Source organism: Brachyhypopomus gauderio, chromosome 2 (genome assembly GCF_052324685.1).
Source record: "Brachyhypopomus gauderio isolate BG-103 chromosome 2, BGAUD_0.2, whole genome shotgun sequence".
In the NCBI taxonomy this organism is placed as follows: Eukaryota; Metazoa; Chordata; class Actinopteri; order Gymnotiformes; family Hypopomidae; genus Brachyhypopomus; species Brachyhypopomus gauderio.
The window spans coordinates 42537032-42560186 of NC_135212.1; the positions used below are offsets into that span (position 1 = coordinate 42537032).

The 23155-nt window shown below is 42.8% G+C and overlaps 1 protein-coding gene across 3 annotated transcripts in view; it reads right to left on the bottom strand.

Annotated features, from left to right (window-relative positions):
• The window catches only part of mybpc2a (myosin binding protein Ca), a 38443-nt gene extending 16765 nt beyond the window's left edge, over positions 1-21678 (bottom strand). Inside the window, exons 1-13 of one of the 3 annotated variants that reach the window (XM_076996608.1) lie at positions 21552-21665; positions 12283-12315; positions 10453-10473; positions 6982-6996; positions 6202-6285; positions 5910-6058; positions 5488-5605; positions 5098-5146; positions 4465-4521; positions 3281-3450; positions 3024-3156; positions 2767-2891; positions 2016-2121 (exon numbers count right to left, since the gene is read on the bottom strand). In XM_076996608.1, the coding sequence (XP_076852723.1) occupies positions 2016-2121; positions 2767-2891; positions 3024-3156; positions 3281-3450; positions 4465-4521; positions 5098-5146; positions 5488-5605; positions 5910-6058; positions 6202-6285; positions 6982-6996; positions 10453-10473; positions 12283-12315; positions 21552-21573 (1082 nt within the window). In that variant the 5' untranslated portion in view covers positions 21574-21665. Of the gene's footprint in view, positions 1-2015; positions 2122-2766; positions 2892-3023; positions 3157-3280; positions 3451-4464; positions 4522-5097; positions 5147-5487; positions 5606-5909; positions 6059-6201; positions 6286-6981; positions 6997-10452; positions 10474-12282; positions 12316-21551 lie in introns of all 3 variants that reach the window. The other 2 variants (XM_076996611.1, XM_076996612.1) reach the window with 2 other exon arrangements.
• Positions 21679-23155: the final 1477 nt, after the last annotated feature.

Here is a 23155-nt window from a genome sequence, read left to right on the forward strand (position 1 = left end):
CATCTGATAACGATGGAACTGGGCGATAACTCTTTCTTGATCTGACAGATATATGGCAGAAGAGGTTAATAGATGAAAAAAGTGAACAGAGTAAATTAACAGAGGCAAATGAACCGTACTGGTGACAGACTCCAGGTCAAGAGGGTAAAATGGGAAAATGTCGTGGAGAGGGCGGTGAAAGTAAAGATGGAGAGCAGTACTGGGTGTGAGTGGGAGATGGGTATGAGTGTGGGATTATTGGTAGTGTGGGGAAGACAAGGGTGAAGGACAGTGGTCTGAGACGTGGGGTGTGGTTGTGCTGATGTCTAGACCAAGATCTCTCAAACACCTGGTCCAGGACATTGCCACCTTTGTGAGTGGAATTCCGTCAGAAGGGACGAGACTAATGTCCAGCTATGAAGGTACACAGAGGACCAGATGGGCAGTAGATAACAATATTGAGATCAATGTAAGAGCAGCACGGAATTCAAGTGATGAGAGCGAAAGAGGTGTGAGGTGCCATTTCTGTAACAGAAGTGAACCTGTCCCACTGCCAGGAAGTGGAACGAATGAAGGGAAGCAAACGCCACAATGAAATCAGTTTCCTTGACAGCAGACTGACAGCTCCAGACATTTTCATCCCACTACTGGTTTGGGCTGAGGAAGCAGTGGGGCCAGATAAGGCAGCTGGGAGTATAGTGTCTGTATTGTGGAGGATACCTTCAGGGTTCTGTGAGACGTGAGAACTGGTTTGGAAGGAAGACACATGACAGATGTGGACGGGATATGGAAGAAAAGTACGACTAGCTAGAGGTGGAGCTAGAATCAAGGTAGAGACTGAGAAAAGATGAGAGTAGCTACATGTTTTTAATACATAATATAACTAAGTGATGGTGTTTAGTGAAGAGAAGACTAGTGAATCCTCTTGGGTCAGTTAAGAGTAGTTTGTGCATCTTTATTTCCACTGCACATGTACACCTGTCGAACAGGTTTCACTCTTTATTTATCAGTGTTCTTCCCTCTGCAACAGTTCACACCTAAGGCTAATCCGAGCCGACCCCAGCAAAATGTGTACTAAAAAATAAGTAGAATACAATAAACAGTATTAAGAGCAGTAAACTAAAGACATGATGTGTAAGAGTCCAGGGCTGTCTGTACATCGCCCACCAAAGCCACGCTGGCACGACACTCACGACTAAGTCTGTGTTTCAGACGTCTGTGCTTTTTTTGCTGGTCACATGTACAGCACTGTGCTTTGTGTTTGTGTTTGCTTTTATAGTGGACAATAACAACACTGATTTATCTCACAAATGTCTCGCTCCCTCCCCACCACTGTCACACCTAATAAATATGCCTGTTGGTTTTCTAATGGCAAAAATCCATTTATCATCACTACACTAAAGTGCAGTATGCTAGTACAACAACGATTGATCCTCATTACCGTTAATGACATGAACAATATGAATGTCATCATAGACATCAGGAACGAGTCAGCAAATTAGGACAGAGCAATCTCCAAAAGCGTTAGCTAACATTAGTGAAAATGATTATTGGATGTAATCCAGTACAACTATGCACATAGCTAATTATGTGATTAATGGGAAAACATTGATAATATTTCATGAGAATGAAGATATCAAGGTGTTAATTGTGAACTTTACTGCTAACCACCAACCGCGACTTAGCTGGTGAGAGCCAATTTAGCTAGCGAGGGTTAACTTAGCACACCTCTGCAGTAACTAGCCAAGCTAACTGAGACCACTTGGACATGTATTTTTGAAAACATGGGCAATGAGCAAAAATGCTTCTTCTTGGAGAAGAATGAAGAGTGAAGGATAGAAGAGGGAGGTATGGTATGCCATTGCCCATTGTGACTGTAGAGCACACACCTTTGGAAACCAGCACTTCTAATGAAGCTCTATGTTTTGGAGAAGTCATGGGCTCTCCATCCACTACAGGTGCATGTCTGTCTGCTTGTCTCACACACCAGCATAACAGTTCTTGGAGGTAAAGCGCAAACTAATGTGGAGTCTCACCATTTGACATTGGCTCCTTCCTCAGACACCTCCACCTCAAACTCCACCTTCTCTCCCACCACAGTGTGGATGTCATCAAGCAGCTTAGTGATGGTCACCGGAGGCTCTACATGAACACATCACAACCTGTAGAGGGCGCCGTGCCAGGTAGCAATACTACCACAATCATACAAACAGAAACCTATGGAGTTTGTGTGCATAGACTGATATAGTCGATTAATATAGTATTTTAATCCACACTGACACAGACATGATGGAGTGAGGTGTTAGAAAAAACATTGTATTAAAGTCATACATTCACAGAAATACTTTTTTAAAGTACTTATTACAGGTCATGCAAAGGTCAAAGTGTTTGTTGCAATATATCTCACCAGTAAGTGGTTGCAAATTCCCTAATGTAACAAAATTTGTGACTGTTCTGCCTCAGTGGCAGTGACCTAAAAAGTCTAAAGTCCTAAGAACCTGACTAACACCCTGACTAAGGTCCTGACTAAGAGTCTGACTAACACTATGACTAAGCCATAGAATGAGCACAGGAGAACAGGTAAGAAAATGAGCAGCGAAATGATGAAGAATAGACCCTCAGGGACACAAATAAAAACACAGACACAGAGACACAGCCACAAGGAGAAACAGACCCAGGAGATGATCACTGCTCAGGACGTAAGAGACAGCATATGAAAGAACCAAAGAACATATGATGACGACGACGATGATGACGAAGGCAATGGTGAGGATGGGGATGACTCACCTTGAACAAAGACCTCGGTGAAACATTTTTCCTCTCCAATCACACACTCATACGCAGCGTCATCAGACAGTGTGGACTTGTTGATAGTGAGTTTACGGACATTCCCTATATTCTCAAAGACATATCTGGGAACGCAGAGTAAAAGCAGAACCATGTATGTTTATCACTAGAAACACACACACACACACACACACACACACACACACACACACACACACACACACACACACACACACACAAACAATAAACACACTTACTTTGCAGAGGGTTTGATCTCTTGCCCGTTCTTTAGCCACTTGACCTGGGCATTGGGGTCAGCGACCTCCACACTCATCTGGATCTTCTTGCCTTTCTCCACGGAGTAGGCAGGATCCAGCTTCCGCACAAAGGCTGAAGCAGGGAGAACACCCAGAAAGCTCAGCCACAGGCATGTATGCGTATACACACACACACACACACACACGCACACACACGCGTGTGTGTGAGATGGCGTGTGTTTGCGTGCGTGCTCTACCATCGCTCTTTTTTGGCTCCGCCCTCATCTTCTTGAGTCTCTTCAGCATGCCCCGCAGGTCGGTGATGCCATACTCAAAGGCGATCTTCTCATAGTCGCATGGCTTAGCTTTCTTCAAGATCTCCCACACATCCACATCCTCCTGGGGCTCCTCCTTCTGCTTTCGCTCCCTGATGATTTAACATATATATGATGAAATATTTTATATATATATATATATATATATATATATATATATATATATATATATATATATATATATTAGGGATGCACCGAAATGAAAATTCTTAGCCGAAACCGAAAACCGAAAATGAGGAAACCAAGGCCGAAAGCCGAAAACCGAAACACCGAAATACATTATGCCAATTATTAGTAACATTGGATTTTTGGCTAACCTCACTAAAATCAAGGCATTGCTTTTCAAAGAATAAATCAACTACAAAATTGGATTTGAAAATATTTATTTAGCACTGACATTACAGTAATGCATATTATAAAATAAAATTAGTGGTGGGCCGTTAACGGCGATAACGCTGACAAGGGCCGACCACTAATTAAATTTAACTCGCTTGCAGACCGTTTTTATCTGAGAGGATAAATATATGTATTTTATACGAGTTAAATTTAATTATAACTGACTGGCCTGAAAGATAAATATAAATTCTCTCATAAAAACGTGACGCGAGTTGCAACAACATTAAACAGCTCAGGTAAACACGCTTCTGAGAAATGTCGTCTGCCCTGCAAAACATAACGGGGCTCAATGTGCTCCATTAGCCTACGAAATCCCACATCCTCTACGACAGAGAACGGCTGATCGTCTAAGGCAACGAATTCCATAATTTTTGGTGTAATGTCCTTTGCCTTGGCGCCATCACTGGAAAACTTTTTTGCTAGCCTTTATCCAAATAAGCCATATATATAAGCGCGTGCAGGTGGCGATTTTTGTTTGCGTCATCACAACACATTTTTTCGGCCGTGTTGTTTCGGTGATGAAAGTATTTCGGCCGAAAACCGAAAATGCAAATTTAAGCCATTTCGGCCGAAAATTTTCGGTGGCCGAATTTTCGGTGCATCCCTAATATATATATATATATACATATATATATATATATATATATATATATATATATATATATATATATATATATATATATACAGAATGTGTGTGAGGCTCTCCTGACCTCTTTTTCAGGAGTCCACTGAAGTCCAGGTCACCAGCGTCCTCTCCTGCATCTCCCCTGCAGGTGTGAACGGAGGAGGGGTAGAGGGGTTACCAATCCACAGCAGAACATTTCCATGGTGATATTTACATGCCTCTGAATCAGCTTTGTAAACAAAGCGGTTTTGCAGCAATGTAGATATGGCCTCAACATATTTATATGTGCGTAAGCAATCATGTACATAAACGCATACAACAGCATAAAGTCATAAATGCACAAACACACTGGCACAGGTACACACATGCAGTAGTCTAATACACAACCATATATCCATATATAACTATATATCCATCCACTGTCATATACCCTAACCATTAATAAACAAAAAAATAACAAAAATAATATTCACTGTTCACACTATTTAGAAGCTGTGCATGAGTTACTTGAGACTTTTCTGTTTTCATAAAAATGGCTTCCATCAGTTTTTACTTGTGTACACTGTAAATCAGGCTATTATCTGAAGATGAGACTGCCTTTGACTCAGAGTGTACACACAATCACACAGTACAAGGCTTCAAACACTTCACCCTGATGAAGGAGCAACACGCACACACACACACACACGCACACGCACACAAACACACGTAGACTTACGATCGTTTGAAAGCTTCTAGAATGTTTGTTTGCTGTGCCTCTTCAGTAGCTGAAGGACAGAATGAATATGTGGAGATAAAAATCTGTAATAGACCCCTATCCCTCCATCCAACAATACCCCTCTAACACCTCCCCCTCTCACTAACACCTACATCCCTCAAACACCTCCACCTCTGACTAACACCCCACCCCCTTGAACACCTCTACTTCTGACCCACACTCCAGCCGATCTAATATCTATCAAACTTCACCTGCACACATCATATGCTCCTTTAGAGGAGAGACACTTCACGTTTGGTCAGTTCAGGGCAGCTGGAGATGATCAGACTGCCCCAGTGCTGGGCTGATCAGACTGCCCCAGTTCTGAGCAGATCAGCTGGCCCCTCCTACCTTGCACGGTGATGTCGAAGGTCCAGCTGTCACACTTGTCCTTGGCCGTGACCTCACAACGGTACCCACCAGCATCGCCGTCCACCACTTTCACAATGGTCATTTCATAGGTGTAGATCTGTGAGGGACAAGAGAGACTCTGAAACACACTCACACTCACACAATCATAAATGGTCTCTCTCTCTCACACACCCACACACATTCAAAATGGTCTCTTGCACACACGCACACACAGCACACAGTACACTCAAAAATAACCATATATGCATGGCTTCCACACACATCCTTGCAGACATGCTTGCTTTCACTTTCTCTCTTTCTCTCCCTCTCCCTCTCTCTCTCTCTCTCTCTCTCTCTCTCACACACACACACACACACACACACACACACACACACACACATACATACACACAGACACACACCTTGGTGTTCCTGTCATAGGTCTCTTTAAACTGAATGTGTTTCCCAGCTTTGCTGCTCAAGTCCAACCACTTCCCCTTCAGCCACTTCAGCACTGGTTTCCTCAGCAGGTTCGACGAGTCCACTTTAGCTACGAACGTGACGTCTTTCCCTGTCACCAGCAACAAGGGAGCTTAGACCTTCAAAAACTGATTTGTTCTACTTGAGCAGGTGCAGCACACCTCATCAAGCCCTTTGTGAGCTGCACGAGGACCAATGGTGGAATCTGCCCCACCACGGCACCCTCACTCTGACCTTTTGTTGCCGTGGTGCTCTGGGGCTTCTCCACAAAGAGGCTGCTTACTTCGGACGACTTTTGCTCCTCCCCTGGCACAGGATCTGAAGGGGAAGGTCACAGAGGTCATGTGAGAGTTATCTCAGCCAAAAACAGAGGTAGTTTTATTGGCACGCCAGACTATGGCCAACACTAGACTGAAGTGACAGTGTCCTCTCATCATTGTTTCCTGTACAAATATTTTCAATAGAAAGAAATCAATTAATGAAATGTGATTTCATATTACAGCCAATACTACAGGATCCTCATAAGAGCATGATCTATCATCTATCATCATTTCATTGTTTTCTTTCATTCTGCCCTCAGACGTAAAAGACATTTGGACTCTTTCCCAAGGAACACAATATTTTTCATGTAGGCTACATGTCCTGGAATACATACTAACAGAGTCACATGTGTCCTGGACAAGCATGTGCTAACAGAGTTGTGTGTCCTGAACAGGTACATACTAACAGAGTTGTGCGTCCTGAACAGGTACATACTAACAGAGTTGTGCGTCCTGAACAGGTACATACTAACAGAGTTGTGCGTCCTGAACAGGTACATACTAACAGAGTTGTGCGTCCTGAACAGGTACATACTAACAGAGTTGTGTGTCCTGAACAGGTACATACTAACAGAGTTGTGCATGTTTTGGACATATACATGTTAACAGAGTCATGTGTGTCTTGGACAAATACATTCTAACAGAGTCATGGGTGTCCTGAACAAATACATGGTAACATAGTCATGCGTCTTACCATCCTCAGGTAACTCTGTGGCATAGAGAAAGAGAGAGAGAGTCAGGGAACGCCAAAATAACTACTTAGTCAAAGATACTTGTGAGATACACACACACACACACACACACAGTATTTCTCTCACTCACACAATCTCAACCTCTCTCTCTCTCTCTCTAACACACACACACACACACACACACACACACACACACACACACATTCCCTCTCTCTGACATACACACACTACCACTATCACATTCAAGCACACCCCTTTAAAAGTCTTTGTCATGAATAAAGACCAAAACATATCAATTAATTATTTTTTTACATTCGACACATTGATCTACAAATGGGTCTGCTTGCCTTTCTCCACTGATTCAGTGGAGGCAAAAAAGCTCCATTTGTGATTCTATAATAGTTAATGCATGGTAATGGTAATAGCTTTGATTATGGTTCTGTTGGAGTTATGGGTTTAGATACTATAAGGTTACAGTGATTTTGATTTATGAGACTTTAATTTTGACTTTAATTTTTGCTTTTCTTTCCATACAAATATCAGCTTAAATTGGTATTTAATAAATAAATGCATATAAATATAAATAAATTAACAATTAAAAAATACGTATTAGAAATAAAGGCTCTCTCTTCCCACTTCTATGGGACTTCAATGTGATAAGACAACATGATATGGGACAGGTTAATCTGATATGTTAATATGGTATGGGATAAATTAATGTGATGTGTCAACATGCTATGAGGTAAGTTAATGTGATATGTCAGTATGGTATGGGGTAAGTTAATCTGATATGTCAGTATGGTATGGGGTAAGTTAATCTGATATGTCAGTATGGTATGGGCTAAATTAATCTGATATGTCAGTATGGTGTGGGGTAAATTAATCTGATATGTCAGTATGGTATGGGCTAAGTTAATCTGATATGTCAGTATGGTATTGGGTAAATTAATTTGATATGTCAGTATGGTATGGGCTAAATTAATCTGATATGTCAGTATGGTATGGGGTAAGTTAATCTGATATGTCAGTATGGTATGGGGTAAATTAATCTGATATGTCAGTATGGTATGGGCTAAGTTAATCTGATATGTCAGTATGGTATGGGGTAAGTTAATCTGATATGTCAGTATGGTATGGGGTAAGTTAATCTGATATGTCAGTATGGTATGGGCTAAGTTAATGTGATGTGTCAACATGATATGGGGTAAGTTAATGTCATGTGAGAAACAGAGAGCCTACATGGGCTATCAGCAACAATAAGACCCAACCAACCAAGAGGAACCATTTCACCAATGCTTGGACAGTGAGTTTAAAACATGGGTTCTGAGTGCCTAGTCACGGGGCCCCACTGGCCTGGCACTGCTGACAGTGGGACACGGAGACTGAAGCTGAAACCAACGTTTATACCAGGCCACCGTGAAGTTTACGTGTTTGTGAAAACAACACTCTTAGGGGGAAAACGTGTTTTCTAGAACCCATGGTCCACAGGGAAAAACCCCAAACAATACCTTTAGCACATATTAAAGGGTTGTTGATAGGAATGTTAAGGGGTTCTAGATAGGACCTTTTTCTAAGAGTGAAAGCCTTGAATGAGCCTACGTGACGCTGTTTCCAGTGGTCTCTCTTTCAAATGAGGAATTGTGAGTCCATACATGCTTACATATTCATACATGATTTTTAGACCAGTGGTCATTTGTCCTGGAGTCCCCAGCTCTTGCACATTTAAGTCCACAATGCTCTAACCTTGGTGCAGGAAGGCCTCTGTAATGACCAACTGAGTCCAGAGGTTATAAACCAGTGGCTTTAACATCATTTCAAACATTGATATAAAGCCTGATAAAAACTTAAGAAACATAGTTGGGGGTGGATGATGCTGCTTTACACTGAACACATACAATGTTAAAACATCAAAACATCTGTCCAAATACCGTAAGTTCTTGTGTTTGCTGATGACTAGCCAACTGCATTCAATAACATCCAGACAAATATGCTGAGAAATGAAGCCCTAATTAAATTAGTGGACTTCCCTACAGATACTGGACTTCCTCACATGTAGTGGACTTCCCTACAGATACTGGACTTCCTCACATGTAGTGGACTTCCCTACAGATACTGGACTTCCTCACATGTAGTGAACTTCCATACAGATACTGGACTTCCTCACATGTAGTGGACTTCCATACAGATACTGGACTTCCTCACATGTAGTAGACGTTCATACATAGCTGTTAAAACAGTACATTATAGAAAGACGATATTTCCATTCAGATACTGTAATTGAGGCCACTGACATTTAAACTGTAGATAGTTATAAATCCATGGCCAAGGTACAGCATAAAATATACTTTCTATAGAAAATGGGGGTGGGGGGTCTTGAAAGCAAAGTAATGTACAAAGTGAATGCTGCTTATTATAGAGGATGCACTGAATCAGCTGACTGACATCTTTAAGAAAACTGTGGTGAGGAAGGCAGATGGTTTCTCTACTGTTCTGCTCAGTGTCTGTGCTGGAGATTTGAGTTATTGCCTTCTGGTCAGTAATTAAGGGAAACAAATGAGAGGTTCAAAATATCTTTATCAAAATACTTTGTGGTGGTACAGGGACAGTTGTGTGAAATGTCACCCAAAGGCTGTTTCATTACTGCATATGTGAAACTTATTAATAATCATACATTTACCAAAGCATTGGTGGTAACTGTTTAATGTCATGTGCGCTGTCCTGTGACTTCAAAACATATTATATTACTGTATGAAAATAGCCCTTGAAGGTATTAAATAATTAGATTTGATTTAGATTTGAGCAGATTGCTGTAGAGCTGTTGTGCTGAACTGTTCTTAACTGTGCAGAACCTGGATGTGAAGGACTGGATGCATCCAATTCTATGGTCTTCCATGTGCCCAAGCAGGAACAGGGTCTTAGTTCATGCATAGAAACACGCAGACAGGGATATATACTCACTGGGGAGAGACCAAGTATATATCTATATGTGATAACAAGATGAAGTACGTTTGGGTTTTTGTGTTTGTTTAGACCACCAGCAATGCCTTTCTAGTTGAATGGTTTGGCGAATTCTAATTTGGTGAGTCAAAGAGAATGAAACCACAAAACATCATGGACAATAAAGAAATGAAGACTATATCAATGTCACTGCTGCGGATAAGGGAAATATTTGTTACTGTGGATGTCTGTTGCAATCAAAATCACTTTAAATAAAAACAAAAATTAAAATCCGCTACAAAAAATGTCGCCAGAGCAGTTTTGGATTTCATGAGTACCCGAGTTGTTGGCATAACATTTCGGTCTTGGTTTGGCCAGTCATGCCCACAGGTGCGACCGTGCGAATCCGTCGCCCGAGCGAGTGACTGACAGTGACGTGCACGCACGCACGCACGCGAGCAGCTAATCAGGCACGCGGAAGAAGAGAGCAGCACACGCACGTCGCGCGAGCCGTGCAGCTCTTTCGCTTTCCTTACCTTCTTGGCTCTCATCCCACTCTGCACGAAAAGAAACAGCGGACAAACGGGCATGTTAGTCAGCGGACAGGAAACAGTTAAATCAGCACCTCACATTTAAGGAATCCAGCATCTCCTCGATAACCATGGCTGGAAAGAGAGTATACAAAACACAACTGACCTGTCGGCTAATGTCAATATTGGCCAAAAGTATGGCTAACAACACTAACTTTAAAAATAAGCATATTATTTTAAAACTCACAGTTCCATGTTCACTTTCATAGACAACATGGACAACATGGCATAATCTACTTATTCTTAATTTGTTTTTACATCAATTTCACATAGATAAAAATATAGGTCTACTCTGTAAGACTCAAATGCCTAAAAAGGACCGGTCCCTGAGTGTCACCTGAGTGGTCACGTTAATTACACCCGGAAATCCAGCCCTTAAAATAGTCCACTTCATACTATACTGCATACTACAATCAGCTTACATTGTTTACTGGTCCCTGTAGTAAAATATAGTACACATGTGACAAATGCAAACCATACTATGATGTCAATGTGAATGTATGAAGGTTCTGCTCACTTGTGAATGATATTCCACCACTGTTGCATGATTGGATACAGTACACCATGAAGATGGCTCTGGTCGAGTACTGGAATTTGTGTACATGCAGCTATCTTTTGCATACTGAAATTTTTTTTGATCATATAGTGCATACTGATTTTGGGTCCAATCAGTATGCAGGTAGTATGTAGTAAGCCATTTCACACACAGCCCATAATTTGGATCAGCATTCTGTTGCAGTTCAATTCCGTACAAGTTGTTCCAGGTCCAGTGGAACCACTTCCTGCTTCCATGGTTCTGTAGCGCACATGAACATCCATAAAGGCTTCAGGGTACAAACATGATGGAGGTGTACACGGCGACTTGTGTGGATCTCTCACTCATGCAGATCTACATACATGGAAGCTTCAGTAACACACACATACACACATGTGCACACATACACACAGGGACAGAAACACATAACACATAGTGGAACAAACACACTTAGAGATAGACACACACACACACACACACACACACACACACACATCTTTCTTCACTGCAGGTGTTGGCACTGACTAGAGAAAGAAAAGATCCTGAGGGAATCAAAATAATCTAATGCACTAATAACCTCATTAGTGATTTAATGAGTGTAAGAAGACCCAGAGACTCACATGCAATCTGCATGTTCTTACAATTGACACAAATCACAAACACTACAGCACACTGAACATCACACCATTACACACTGAACATCACACCCGTTTACTTTGTACCATTACAGGCCTTTTATACAGAATATGTCAAACATATACACTCCTGGCCTGACAGACTGACTGTAGTCTCTTTCTCCTGTGCTGTATTCTGATAGCTCCACTGAACTCAGAGGGTAGAAACACAGAGCAAATGAAACACTGAGCACACTTTGCACCACCAACACAGTCATCAGATGCACTACTGTCAGGGCTTCTGTCATCACCAGGAATATGAATGCAAACAGAACAACACAGATAGATTACCTACGTTTTATATGTGAAGTTACCAACACACTGCAAAGTTAATATATGTGATCAGAATGAAACTCCCAAACACTTAATATGCTGTAGATAAAATGCAATTTTGCTTCATATAACAAAACTGCAGAGATAATGCATCCATGTTGAGTTTCACCTTAACATGTAGAAGCAAAGGACAAGATAACACAAACAGGCCAGACCAGGCCATGCGAACAACACAAAGCAATGTCCCTGTCAAGGAATGGTTTCTGTGATAGGGGGTTGCATGTGAGAACTTACCAGCAGGGGGAGCTGCCTCCTCTTTCTTGGAAGCTGAAAAACATAAATACAGTATTGACAATGTAGCCAGGGACATATTGTGTTATGGGCAAAGCATCCGTAAATATAATACACTTTAATAAATAATTAAAATGCATTTTCTACAAAAGAACACAAAACCATAGGCTTTAGGATTCCTCTTTGTCATTTAAAGAAATGAAAATTAAACAATATATACTGTATGTTGTTGAGTACAGTTAAAATAAAATATATACACGAAAGACAAAAGACTTGGAAGCATTATAATGTTTTAAAAAAAGAAAACAAAAAGCAAACAGATCCTTGATAGATCCAAGACAGATCCTTGTAGCTCAGTGCAGGATAGCAGTATTGTGTGTGTGTGTGTGTGTGTGTGTGTGTGTGTGTGTGTGTGTGTGTGTGTGAGAGAGAGAGAGAGAGAGAGAGAGAGAGAGTGTGTGTGTGTGTGTGTGTGTGTGTGTGATAGAGAGAGAGAGAGAGAGAGAATGAGCACCCATCCCTCTCAACAGTCTGCTGTGTTTTATTACTGTTTTATTACACACTATTAGGTGTTAACAGGCCTCTCTCAGCAATCAAACCCCTCCCCCATTCTGACCAGCCCTGCCCACCCCCATAGGTGGGCAGTGGACACATCTACCCAGAGTACCACAGGACTACAAGATGTTGCCCTTGGCCCTGGACCCTTGGGTCGGGTTGCACTGACCCGGCGGGCATAATCGGCACAGACATACTGAAGAGCAGACACCTCTATTTCGGATGGGGTTGTCTTTCAGGCCGCACAGAGCCAGTGGGAACTGAATGCTGCCGGGTCAGGTGTCCGTACGGCTTGTGTCTCGGGGGACGAGGGAGGATCAGAGGCGTAGCAAGCCGTGAATGCCTCATCCTTCCAGAGAACCAGTGCCTGGCATTGTTCCCCAGGCCTTAAAAGGCCTCCAGACTGCACCACGGCCGCGTGCGCGCGCGCGCACACACACACACACACACACACACACACACACACAGACACAGACACACCCACACATCTGCTCATTCATCTCTGTGGTCATTCTGGGACATTCTCAGTCGCTGTGGTTTACTTGCGAGAAGGTAACCATAAAACCATAACTCCATGGTATAGTTAAAATACACAGAATGCAATGAGACACTTGAAGATACCTGATTTGAAGCAGAATTTATGCAATTCAGAATGATGTTGCAAACAGGAACCTCTTGATCTCCTTTCCTCTTCACGCAAGCAGCAAGGACAGACCCTCCATCACATCCTCCATCACACCCTCCATCATACCCACCATCACACCCTCTCCTCCATCACAGCCTCCATCACTCCCTCCATCACACCCACCATCACACCCTCTCCTCTATCACACCCTCTCCTCCATCACACCCTCCATCACTCCCTCCATCACACCCACCATCACACCCTCTCCTCTATCACACCCTCTCCTCCATCACACCCTCCATCACTCCCTCCATCACACCCTCTCCTCTATCACCCCCTCTATCATCCCTCCATCACACTCTCTCCTCCATCACACCCGATCCTCCATCACACCCTCCATCACACCCTATCCTCCATCACACCCTCCATCACACCATCTCCTCCATTACACTCTCCATCGCATTCACTCCTCCATCACACCCTCCATCACACCCTATCCTCCATTACACCCTCCAACACATTCACTCCTCCATAACACCCTCTATCATACACACTCTTGAGGAGACCAGCACCAATCACCTGGGAAGTCATCAGTCCCCTTTATGTATCCTAATCGATCTGTTTTCATTAAAAAGTGGCTCGGGCTACTACGGCCTGTTCAGTACAGCGACGGTGTCACGAGACACATGTCTAAATTGGACTGCAGTACAGACAACACGACTGAGTTCCTGTTGGAAACGTCACTCCTCCACGGCCTGTGGCCTCTCTGGTTACCAGACGTCAGCACTCTCCTGATCAGGCAACTTATGGTCTGTGTCACAGTCTCTCCTCCCTGTCTCCTTTACCACACACACACACACACACAACACACACACCTCCACATATTGTAGGTCCACATATAATAGGGAGGAGAAAGTTAGGAGAAACAATTAAAAAAACATTTGTACAAAATAAATATTCATAAATCCTACCCTACACTATAGTGTAGTGGTGTGCTGTGTACAGTGTAATGGTTTTATATGGTGTGTTGTTTACCTTGTAGTGGTATGTTGTCTTGTGTACAGGGTAGTGGTGTTTATGTACAGGGCTGTAACATACAGTAGGTACTGTAGTAATGAGTTCTTACTGTCTCAAAGTCACATAGAGATCAAAGCACTAATTAACTGAAGACGGAGAGAGAGAGAGAGAGAGAGAGAGAGAGAGGGGGTTGGAGCGAGGGATCATGATGTCATTGAGCGAGACTGCTTTTAGCCCCGATATTTGGATGTCGAAGGTGAGAGAATCAGATACCTGGGGTTCATTTCATTAATATCACTGGAGAAAAGTGCAAACGAGTGGATCAGTTCCAGCAGCTAAATTCCAGTCCTAATAGTCATCTGCATCTATAAATATCCATCTATATCACTCCATCATCACATACCTCTATATATACCTACGTAAAATCATTTTATCCATAGCCTTCTACCACCCAAACATGGTAATGAATACACTGGTGAAAATTCATCACAATGACTGCATCAGGGACGCTATGCTAATGACACTCGGCAAAAAGAGCAGAGAGAAACACACTGCTGACGCGGTTGTACAGCACGATATCAGGAGCGTCCTGAAGCCTGTGGGAGAAACTCCCTCTTTAAAAGGCAAATGCTTTCTTTGGCTTTTTGTGATTATTAAAATAGTAAATAAAGTGTGAAATAAAAGGGGAAAGACATGTGAAATGAGGATGACTGTTGGGCCTCTCAGGTTTGGTGGTTCAGACAGTTCCAGGCCTGCTTCACACCTCAGAAGGGTCCACGAGACCACTCCAGAGCAACGCTAGCCCTCCTGCTAGTGCTAACGTCTGCTAACGTGACATCTCCCTGTTCCTCTCAGATCTGTTCAAGGGGCCTGTACTGGCACGGCTTTAGAGCTGAACTCTCCACGTATCTCTCCATATGTCTTCCTCCATATCACTCTTTCTCGTTCTTCCTCACTATATGCCTTTTTTATCACTCACTTGCTAACATATCGATTTATCTTCTTTTATTTTTCTCTCTCTGTCCATACACACCAAGTCCTCAGTGTCTCTTTCGTTTATGGTCCTAACTTCAAAGTCATCATTCACACACTCAAATCATCTGCATCCATGCATCACTCTGAAACCACAATTATGCAGCTGTTATTTCTAGAAGTTTTACAACACACCTCTGATGAATGAAGAAGGTGCAGTGTGCTAATGCTGTCAAGTGTGTGATAGCTACAGCTGTATAAATCACACACACACACACACACATGGCAAGGTCTGACAGCATGTTAAGAGACTGTGGCCCTTGTGTTGCGTAGAGCAGCACATGCTGTAAACACGAGCGTGTGGCTTTCATCCGTCTGTGAGGGTATTACGGCTCCATCAGCCAGTGCTCCACAGCCCTGAGGTCTGCGTGTGACGAACAGCTGGCTTCTGCTCACCGGTTAACTATTCCAGCCCTTAATTATAGCGCAGCATAAACGGAGAAACGTGCTGAGCTGTGGAGCCACGGGAACAGAAGGCACAGCAGACGTGAGAAATGTGGACAGTCGGTGGTAAAACTGGACCACAGAACTCACAAATGTTTGTGCCCCACTAATCTTAGGGAGTGATATGGGGGGGTTTAAGAGAGAGCTTGGGTTATGGGGGCATGGCGGTGTTCAGATGGAGGTGGGGGTGTTAGAGGGTGTTTGACTAAATCCATCAGTCCTATGCATGAGCGGTATAGTTCAGTTCACAGATTCCACTCTGGGAGACCACATTTCAGCTCAGTCACTGTCTCATTCCACCAAAAACTGCATCCAAACGAAATACAAACATACAAATATTACAAAAACATTTTCACAGAAAGATCCCATAAGGATCTTCCAGGAGTTGCTGGAGCTGCTGGATTAAGTCTTCTTCATTTATCACTAACTGGCTAACAGTTGTGAATTATTTTTAGAGAAGCGTCTCCAGAGAAGATTATGAGTGTCTATTCTGGTTATGCCTAGCAGAGTGGATATGCAAGATCCTTTAGGATTACGTTTGTTTTTATTGGACTTACTCAGCAGACACCTGACCAGTCAAATGAGGTGTTTTACTGCACAGAAACTATAAAAGTGTTTGGTACTATGTTTCACCAAAGCACCTCCGTTTCCCTCCATAGTTAATGAGAAGAGTCTGTAATGAAATCAGACACTGTGGAGAAAAGACATCTGATACCACACACCATGAGCAGGAGAGGTCTGGACACTCAGGAATCACACAGACCCAGCCGCACTAATGTGAACAGATCTGTGCCACCCTGCTCAGCATAAACAGATCAGTAAAGTCAACACAGCATTAAACCATTCACAAATACAGTCAACTGGGCAAAAATCTGCATATTTATAGTCTACTACTAGTATACTGTTACAAACATAGGAAAGAGTCAAAACTCCTCTTTGAAAAGCCCAGGGCCGTGTCAGGGGCCGGAGGGCTGGGGCCGCCCCCCGTAGAGCGAGGGGTCGCAGGGCGGGGGTCACAGGGTGGGGGCCAGCCCAACCTGACCAAGATGCTTTACAGCTTTATGGGAAAGCATGGACACTTAAGCCTGCTGCCTAGCCTTCACACCACCCTTCCCCTCTTCTGTCTATCACGCTATCCTTCCCCTCTTCTGTCTATCATGCTATCCTTCCCCTCTTCTGTCTATCACGCTATCCTTCCCCTCTTCTTCATATCACGCTATCCATCCCCTCTTTTCTCTGTTAGCTCCACTAATGCAGCATTGGTATATGTTTTGACAGGAACGGTAAACACACAAGTTTTACATAAGTACCTACTGGCATTTCTGTGGTTTAACCCTGCAGATATTTGTTGACAGTGTGTCGTTTCTATGGCAGTAGCTAGGGGCAACCTGGTGGATGACCGTATCGGTAGCACGGTTGTGTGTGTAACCAGGAGATCATTCTTTGTTAGTGACAGTGTTACAGGACGTTTGCTGAAACTGCAATGCTGAGGTCTATTTAGATGAAAGACATTATCAGTGAAGCACTTGGAACTTTCAGATTATGATTGAAAATAGTACAAGAAAGTGAAGCAGTTGTTCACCACTCGAATAGCTTAAAGTGGAGTAGTTGCTCACCACTCAAATAGCTTAAATAGGTTAATAGTGGAGCTTAACATTTTGTGCATAAACACCAGGCTACCAAAATTTAACTCACATAAAATCTGAACTTAGCAGGTGTCGTATAGCAGTCACAGGGTCCTGCATGTTTATTCATATGACCTCAGGAGTACATCTCAGTTATGTTAGTTATGTCAGTAATGTCTTTCTAATTCAATCATCTGAAAAGATTCAAAAAGAGAGAGTCAACAGGACAGCATGGAGAGTTTAACAACCCTGAGCACAGAGAACTACAACTACCTGATAAGCTCCACATTATCAGAACACACTGTGATGAATTATGGTAACATTACACACGTTTGATTAAATGTTGCAAGTAATTATGTGCCACTGACTATTCGTAACCTTTGTAAATGAGATTGCAATAATTGTATTATTATAATACTAATAAAAATGTGTTGAAAGAACTGTGAGCATAACCAATCAGAAACACAACCGGGGGAATCCTACAAATGAACGTTTACAGGATAAGCAAAAATGAAATGCTTTCTGAAGAGATATATGATGATGCAGGAGGGTGTGGAGACCCAGCTGGAGCTGGTGGATGGACTCCACTAAATCTAAGAAGCGTTCCATCTGTCCGCAATTCATCATTGGATCCACAGACGCTTGTCAAGCCATGGAGATAGCAGTGACATGAAGTAATGCTGCTCTGGAAAACAGATGACACCGACATACAGACCTAACAGCACGTGTGTGTGTGTGTGTGTGTGTGTGTGTGTGTGTGTGTAAGTGTAAGTGAGTGAGTGAGTGAGTGAGAGAGAGAGACGGGTGGGAAGCACAAAGGCAGAAATGGACAGACCATGAGAGAGTGCAGAAAAGAAGGGATGAAAAGGAAAGAGAACAGAGAAGGTAAAGAGAGAAAGGTCGAATGTGCAGTTTTGAAGGAGATAAAAAGTCAGAGCCTCTCCACTCCCGCTCTCGTCTCCCTCGGGAGGTGCGTGTGAATCCCTGCCTCCATACCAAGTCACATTTGACGTGCAGAGCTCCCAGGGTTAGCCCACCAGACGCAGCAGTTAAAGGGCTGGCCCTCACCTCCACCCTGACACCTCCACCCTGAAGAGGGAGGTCGCCGCCCAGACCCCTGTGTCCTGCACAGTCACAGAGAAGAGCCCTTGGCTGCTTTGGCCTGTCTGAACCCTGATGGTGTGGGAGGAGGGTGTTAGAGAGCTCACGCTGAACCTGTGTACAGGATGGAGGACTGGACCCATGGACGTGGTAGTAGTGGATATAGAAATGTGATTCTCAGGAGCCACCAGTTCATCCCAGTCCTGGCATTCACACACTTCCTAATGGCTGAGTTCAGGTCTGCTGAGTTCAGGTCAGCTGAGTTCAGGTCTGCTGAGTCCCCTGGCAACATTCTGACAAACACTCTTCTGAATGCCAGAGTAATGTTTTCGCAGTAAGATCAATTTACAGCTTGGCTTATTGACTTGAACTTTCTTGTCATTTCAGGAGTCTTGTTTTCAAGTCCTAAAAAGTCTTTAAAATGAAGAACTCTTTTAACTCTTTTAACTTAACATGTGTATATTTAGCAGATTTGTAATGAGTTTTAGTTCAAATTATTACCAAGCTTATTGGTCTTGTCTGACACTCTTGGTTTTCTAAGAAGCCATGTGTCCATGACCAGTCATCAATCATCTTTTCTAACCCATCTCTGAGTTGGTCAAGAAAATGTGTTAATATTCCTGCATTTGGTGAATGTCCTTTAGTAAGATATTTTAAACTTGCAGACAATATGTATCATTTAATGAATATAAAATATAACACGTCTGAAATGAGCTGCCATCTAGGATTATACCATGCAGAATTACCTTCTGCCTTCCAACTTGTCCTTACTGTTGCTTTTGCTATTTACTATTACTAATGTTTTCCAAATGCCCTCGTATGTTTGAAGAACCAAAGCAAAAAATATCTTCCCCCAGGACCACGACACTATTCTGGACGCTGTTCTGGACGCTGTTCTGGAAGCTGTTCTGGACGCTGCTCATTAGTCATGTGTGCTGTTGAGTTTTCCCCTGAGACCCAGGTGGTCTCCATCCATAGACACCACCGGTCTCCACCACTGCTGTGCCTCGTGGGCCGCTGAGCACTACCTGGAGCTCTCTGGACTAAAAGGTCACATAATAAGGTCAAGAGCTACAATGGAGGACCATTGCAATTAGTGAGGGAGAGGCATGGAAAAGAGGGAGGAGATAGAGGTAGAAGGTGGAGGAAGGGAGAGAGGCGGTGGGGTGTAGTTCAAGAGGAAAGGTGAGAGGTAGCAGCATGTGCTTCAAGCAATGCGGTGCGTCCGTGATCTGACACGTGAAGCATGCCATGGTATCAGGCTTGGCACCGTGACACTGTTATGGTTGAGTGCAAGGAAAAAGTGATGAAGACAGGATGAAGGAAATGGAGCCTTAAAAAAAATACGGCAGCTGGTGTCATGAGTGGCAGAAGGGGTTCCTGTCCATGTAAAGACAGCGCTCATGTGTGTTTCTGCAGCTCACGCTCAGGACAGGCCTGCACAAACATCCTGCTGGAGTCAATCTGTGTTAATCTAAACAACCCTTAAATCATGTGTGGCTCTGTCACACTCATGAAGGGTTATGAAGGGTTATGAAGGGTTTATATCTTTTCTAGAGTTGTCCATCCTCCGAGCAGGAGGCGTGTGGAGAAGGTGGGGAGAGGTGAGAAGTGTGCCTGGGGAATGTTTCCCCCGTGGATCCAGCCCGTTGGTCTGGTCCATCGCCTGGCTGATCTCAGCTTTCACGCTGCCGTGAAGCTTACAGAGACGTGCCTTCACCAGCACAGGGTAAGCAGGCCGTATTTCAGAGCCCTGCCTGGCCATAAATTAGTTTGACACTAACGACATAGGTTTGTAAACATTCAGAGTGCTGGTTCAATTACTCTGCAGTAAAGAAGAGGAAAGCGCATTATATCATTACCATATCTTCAGATCTATCCAATATCAATCTATACAAAATCACCATGACTACAGATCTATAAAATATCAATCTATACCAATATCACCATATCTACAGATATATCAAATGTATTGCAATATCTACTCCCAGTCAGTAATTAGCTGGTAATTCAAATCTTTGGTTTGGGAGCAGCTTACGTGTACCACTGAGATCCTATAGACATAAGACAACTGTCAATCATCTTTCCTCAGGATCTTAATGGAAGAACTTCCTGCTCATTGTGCAAAACCTTCTATACAAAACCTCAAACCAATCTAAATCTTTTAATAAGGAATGTATATTCAGTGTAAAAACATTTTTAATTAAGAATCTACAGTATTAAACTAATGGACCACTTCTATAAAAAAAACACACAATATGACTTTCCCCAGTTTGTTAAATACTAGGTGTGTCTTGCGTTCCCTTTGAATTGTTTAGTTCAGGAACAGCTTTCTGTGAGAGATGTAAAATGAATTAGCACTGCAAATAGACCATGGTCCTCCGACTTTCATGAGCAGGCCACAAAATCCATGAGCTCTGATTTAAAAACCTGACACAGCTGATCAGGGAATTAAACCAGTGAATTAGTGTGCCTATGGTGATAGAGACCAGGGACCAGGACCCCTGTGTCTGGGAAAACCTTCTCTAACCAGTACAGTTATGACGACTCATACCTGCCCTGCAATTGTAATGCCTGCTTAAAGGTGTATGGATGTGACATTAAGACAGTTTAGTCATCAATTTTCTGATTTGCCACCGCCTTGTTAGTCTCATGTTAGTGAATAAAACAGAAAGAAAATGATTTACCAAACCGATACTAGCATTGAAGTCTGGGGACTTTTATTTTAGAGTGCAACATCGCACAGTTGTCAGAGAAGGTGCATAAGCATTATTCACTGTATAATATAAAACCTCTAGTTTATATTCACATGTTATTAAGTGTACAAACGCACATAATCAGGGCTGTACGTGACAGCAGAGTGAGCAGCTCACCTGGCTTCGTCGGCTCAGGCATGTTGGCTTCACGCTGATTTCTGTCTTTTCTTTTCCTCTCTCACGTTCTCCTCAGTGGATCTGTCCACTTTTCCTTCCCTATATCCCTTTTTATTCACCCCTGCCCCAACCCTCACAGCCTCCCCCTCCTTAAGAAGGAGAGAAGGGCGAGGAGAGGAAAAATTGACACAGGGAGGGAGAGAGAGTGACAGAATGACTGTCACTTGAGACCTTGATAAAGTCCAAGTTGTCTAAGGAAAGAAGCAGTGAAGTGGGGGGCGTGGGGGGGGGGGGGGGGCAGATGTGAGGGAGGATGCATGACCCTCGAATGAACCTGTTAATTGATCTCATTAGGCCAGGAGCAAAGCCGTTAATTAATTGTCTGACATGTTGACTGATGTTTTGACAGGCTCGTTAAGTTATGTAGACAGCTTAGAACCAATTTCTGTTTGACTACCGACAGTGCCTGTCCATAACTTGGGGGCCATTAGGAACAGGTTTAAACCCAGTAACCCCAGTATAAATATATCCAGCACCCCAGTATAAATACCAGTAACCCCAGAACAAATGTAATCAGGTAAGGACTTTTACCAAATGCACTTGAATGTATATTTAACTTGTTATTTGAGTTAAGTGCAATCCTACTTGGGTCTACTCAAGTTTCTGTGAATAGCATATGGATAATAATAAAAATGCTATTACTGTTGTTGTTGTCATAGAAAATATAACAATTAAAGGACAAGAAATGCCATGGATTATGGTAATGGAGTATTTACAATAAATAAATAATAATAAAAACCACTTCCTGTTCACTCACCTGCTCCATCCTACTACATGAATACGAGAGTTCTTATTTCACAGTATGGAACCAGGGACAAGTTTGGTGTCAGTGTTCAAGATATGGCCACACTTCCTGTATGATGTGCTTACCATTGACTATGCTTGTATTGTTGTTTGTTAGTTTGAGTATTTTTGTTTTCTACATATGGAGAGCGTCCTTGGGCACCTTGAAAGGCACTATACAAATGGAACTTTTATGCTAGTGTTTTATGAGGCAAACATATCCTTTTGGCTATTGGCTAGTTTTGTCAGGCTCATTTGATTTTTTAAATCTTATACTGTGGGAACAGAAGCTTGAAGAACATTTTTAATATCAGTTTTAAAATATTTACTTAAAAAAGATTTTAAGCCATGGTGAACAGTGACAACACCAATGCCTGCTGAAACAAGCATGACTGAAGGACTCGTAGGAATCATAGCAATGATGCTTCTCAACCACTGGTCCCAAAGTTACCAGCAGGAACGTAGGTTCACATTTGGACTGGTGGTTGCACTAGATGGTTTAACATTTGGGCCCAAAATTGGCACAGGTTTTTTTAAGACCATCTTTAAGACTGTGGCGAAGTTTATGGCATGAGTTGCACGTGTAGGGTCAAACATGTATGTGCAGATTGATTTCCCAGTGTCAAAATGGAAAGCATATAAAGAGAGAAAGACAAAGTTTTACAAAGCAAGGAAGAGTCGCACAGGACACTATGTTCTGAGTTCTGAAATCAGAGCATACGTTTACATCATAAGATCCCAGAAATATAGGATGACATACT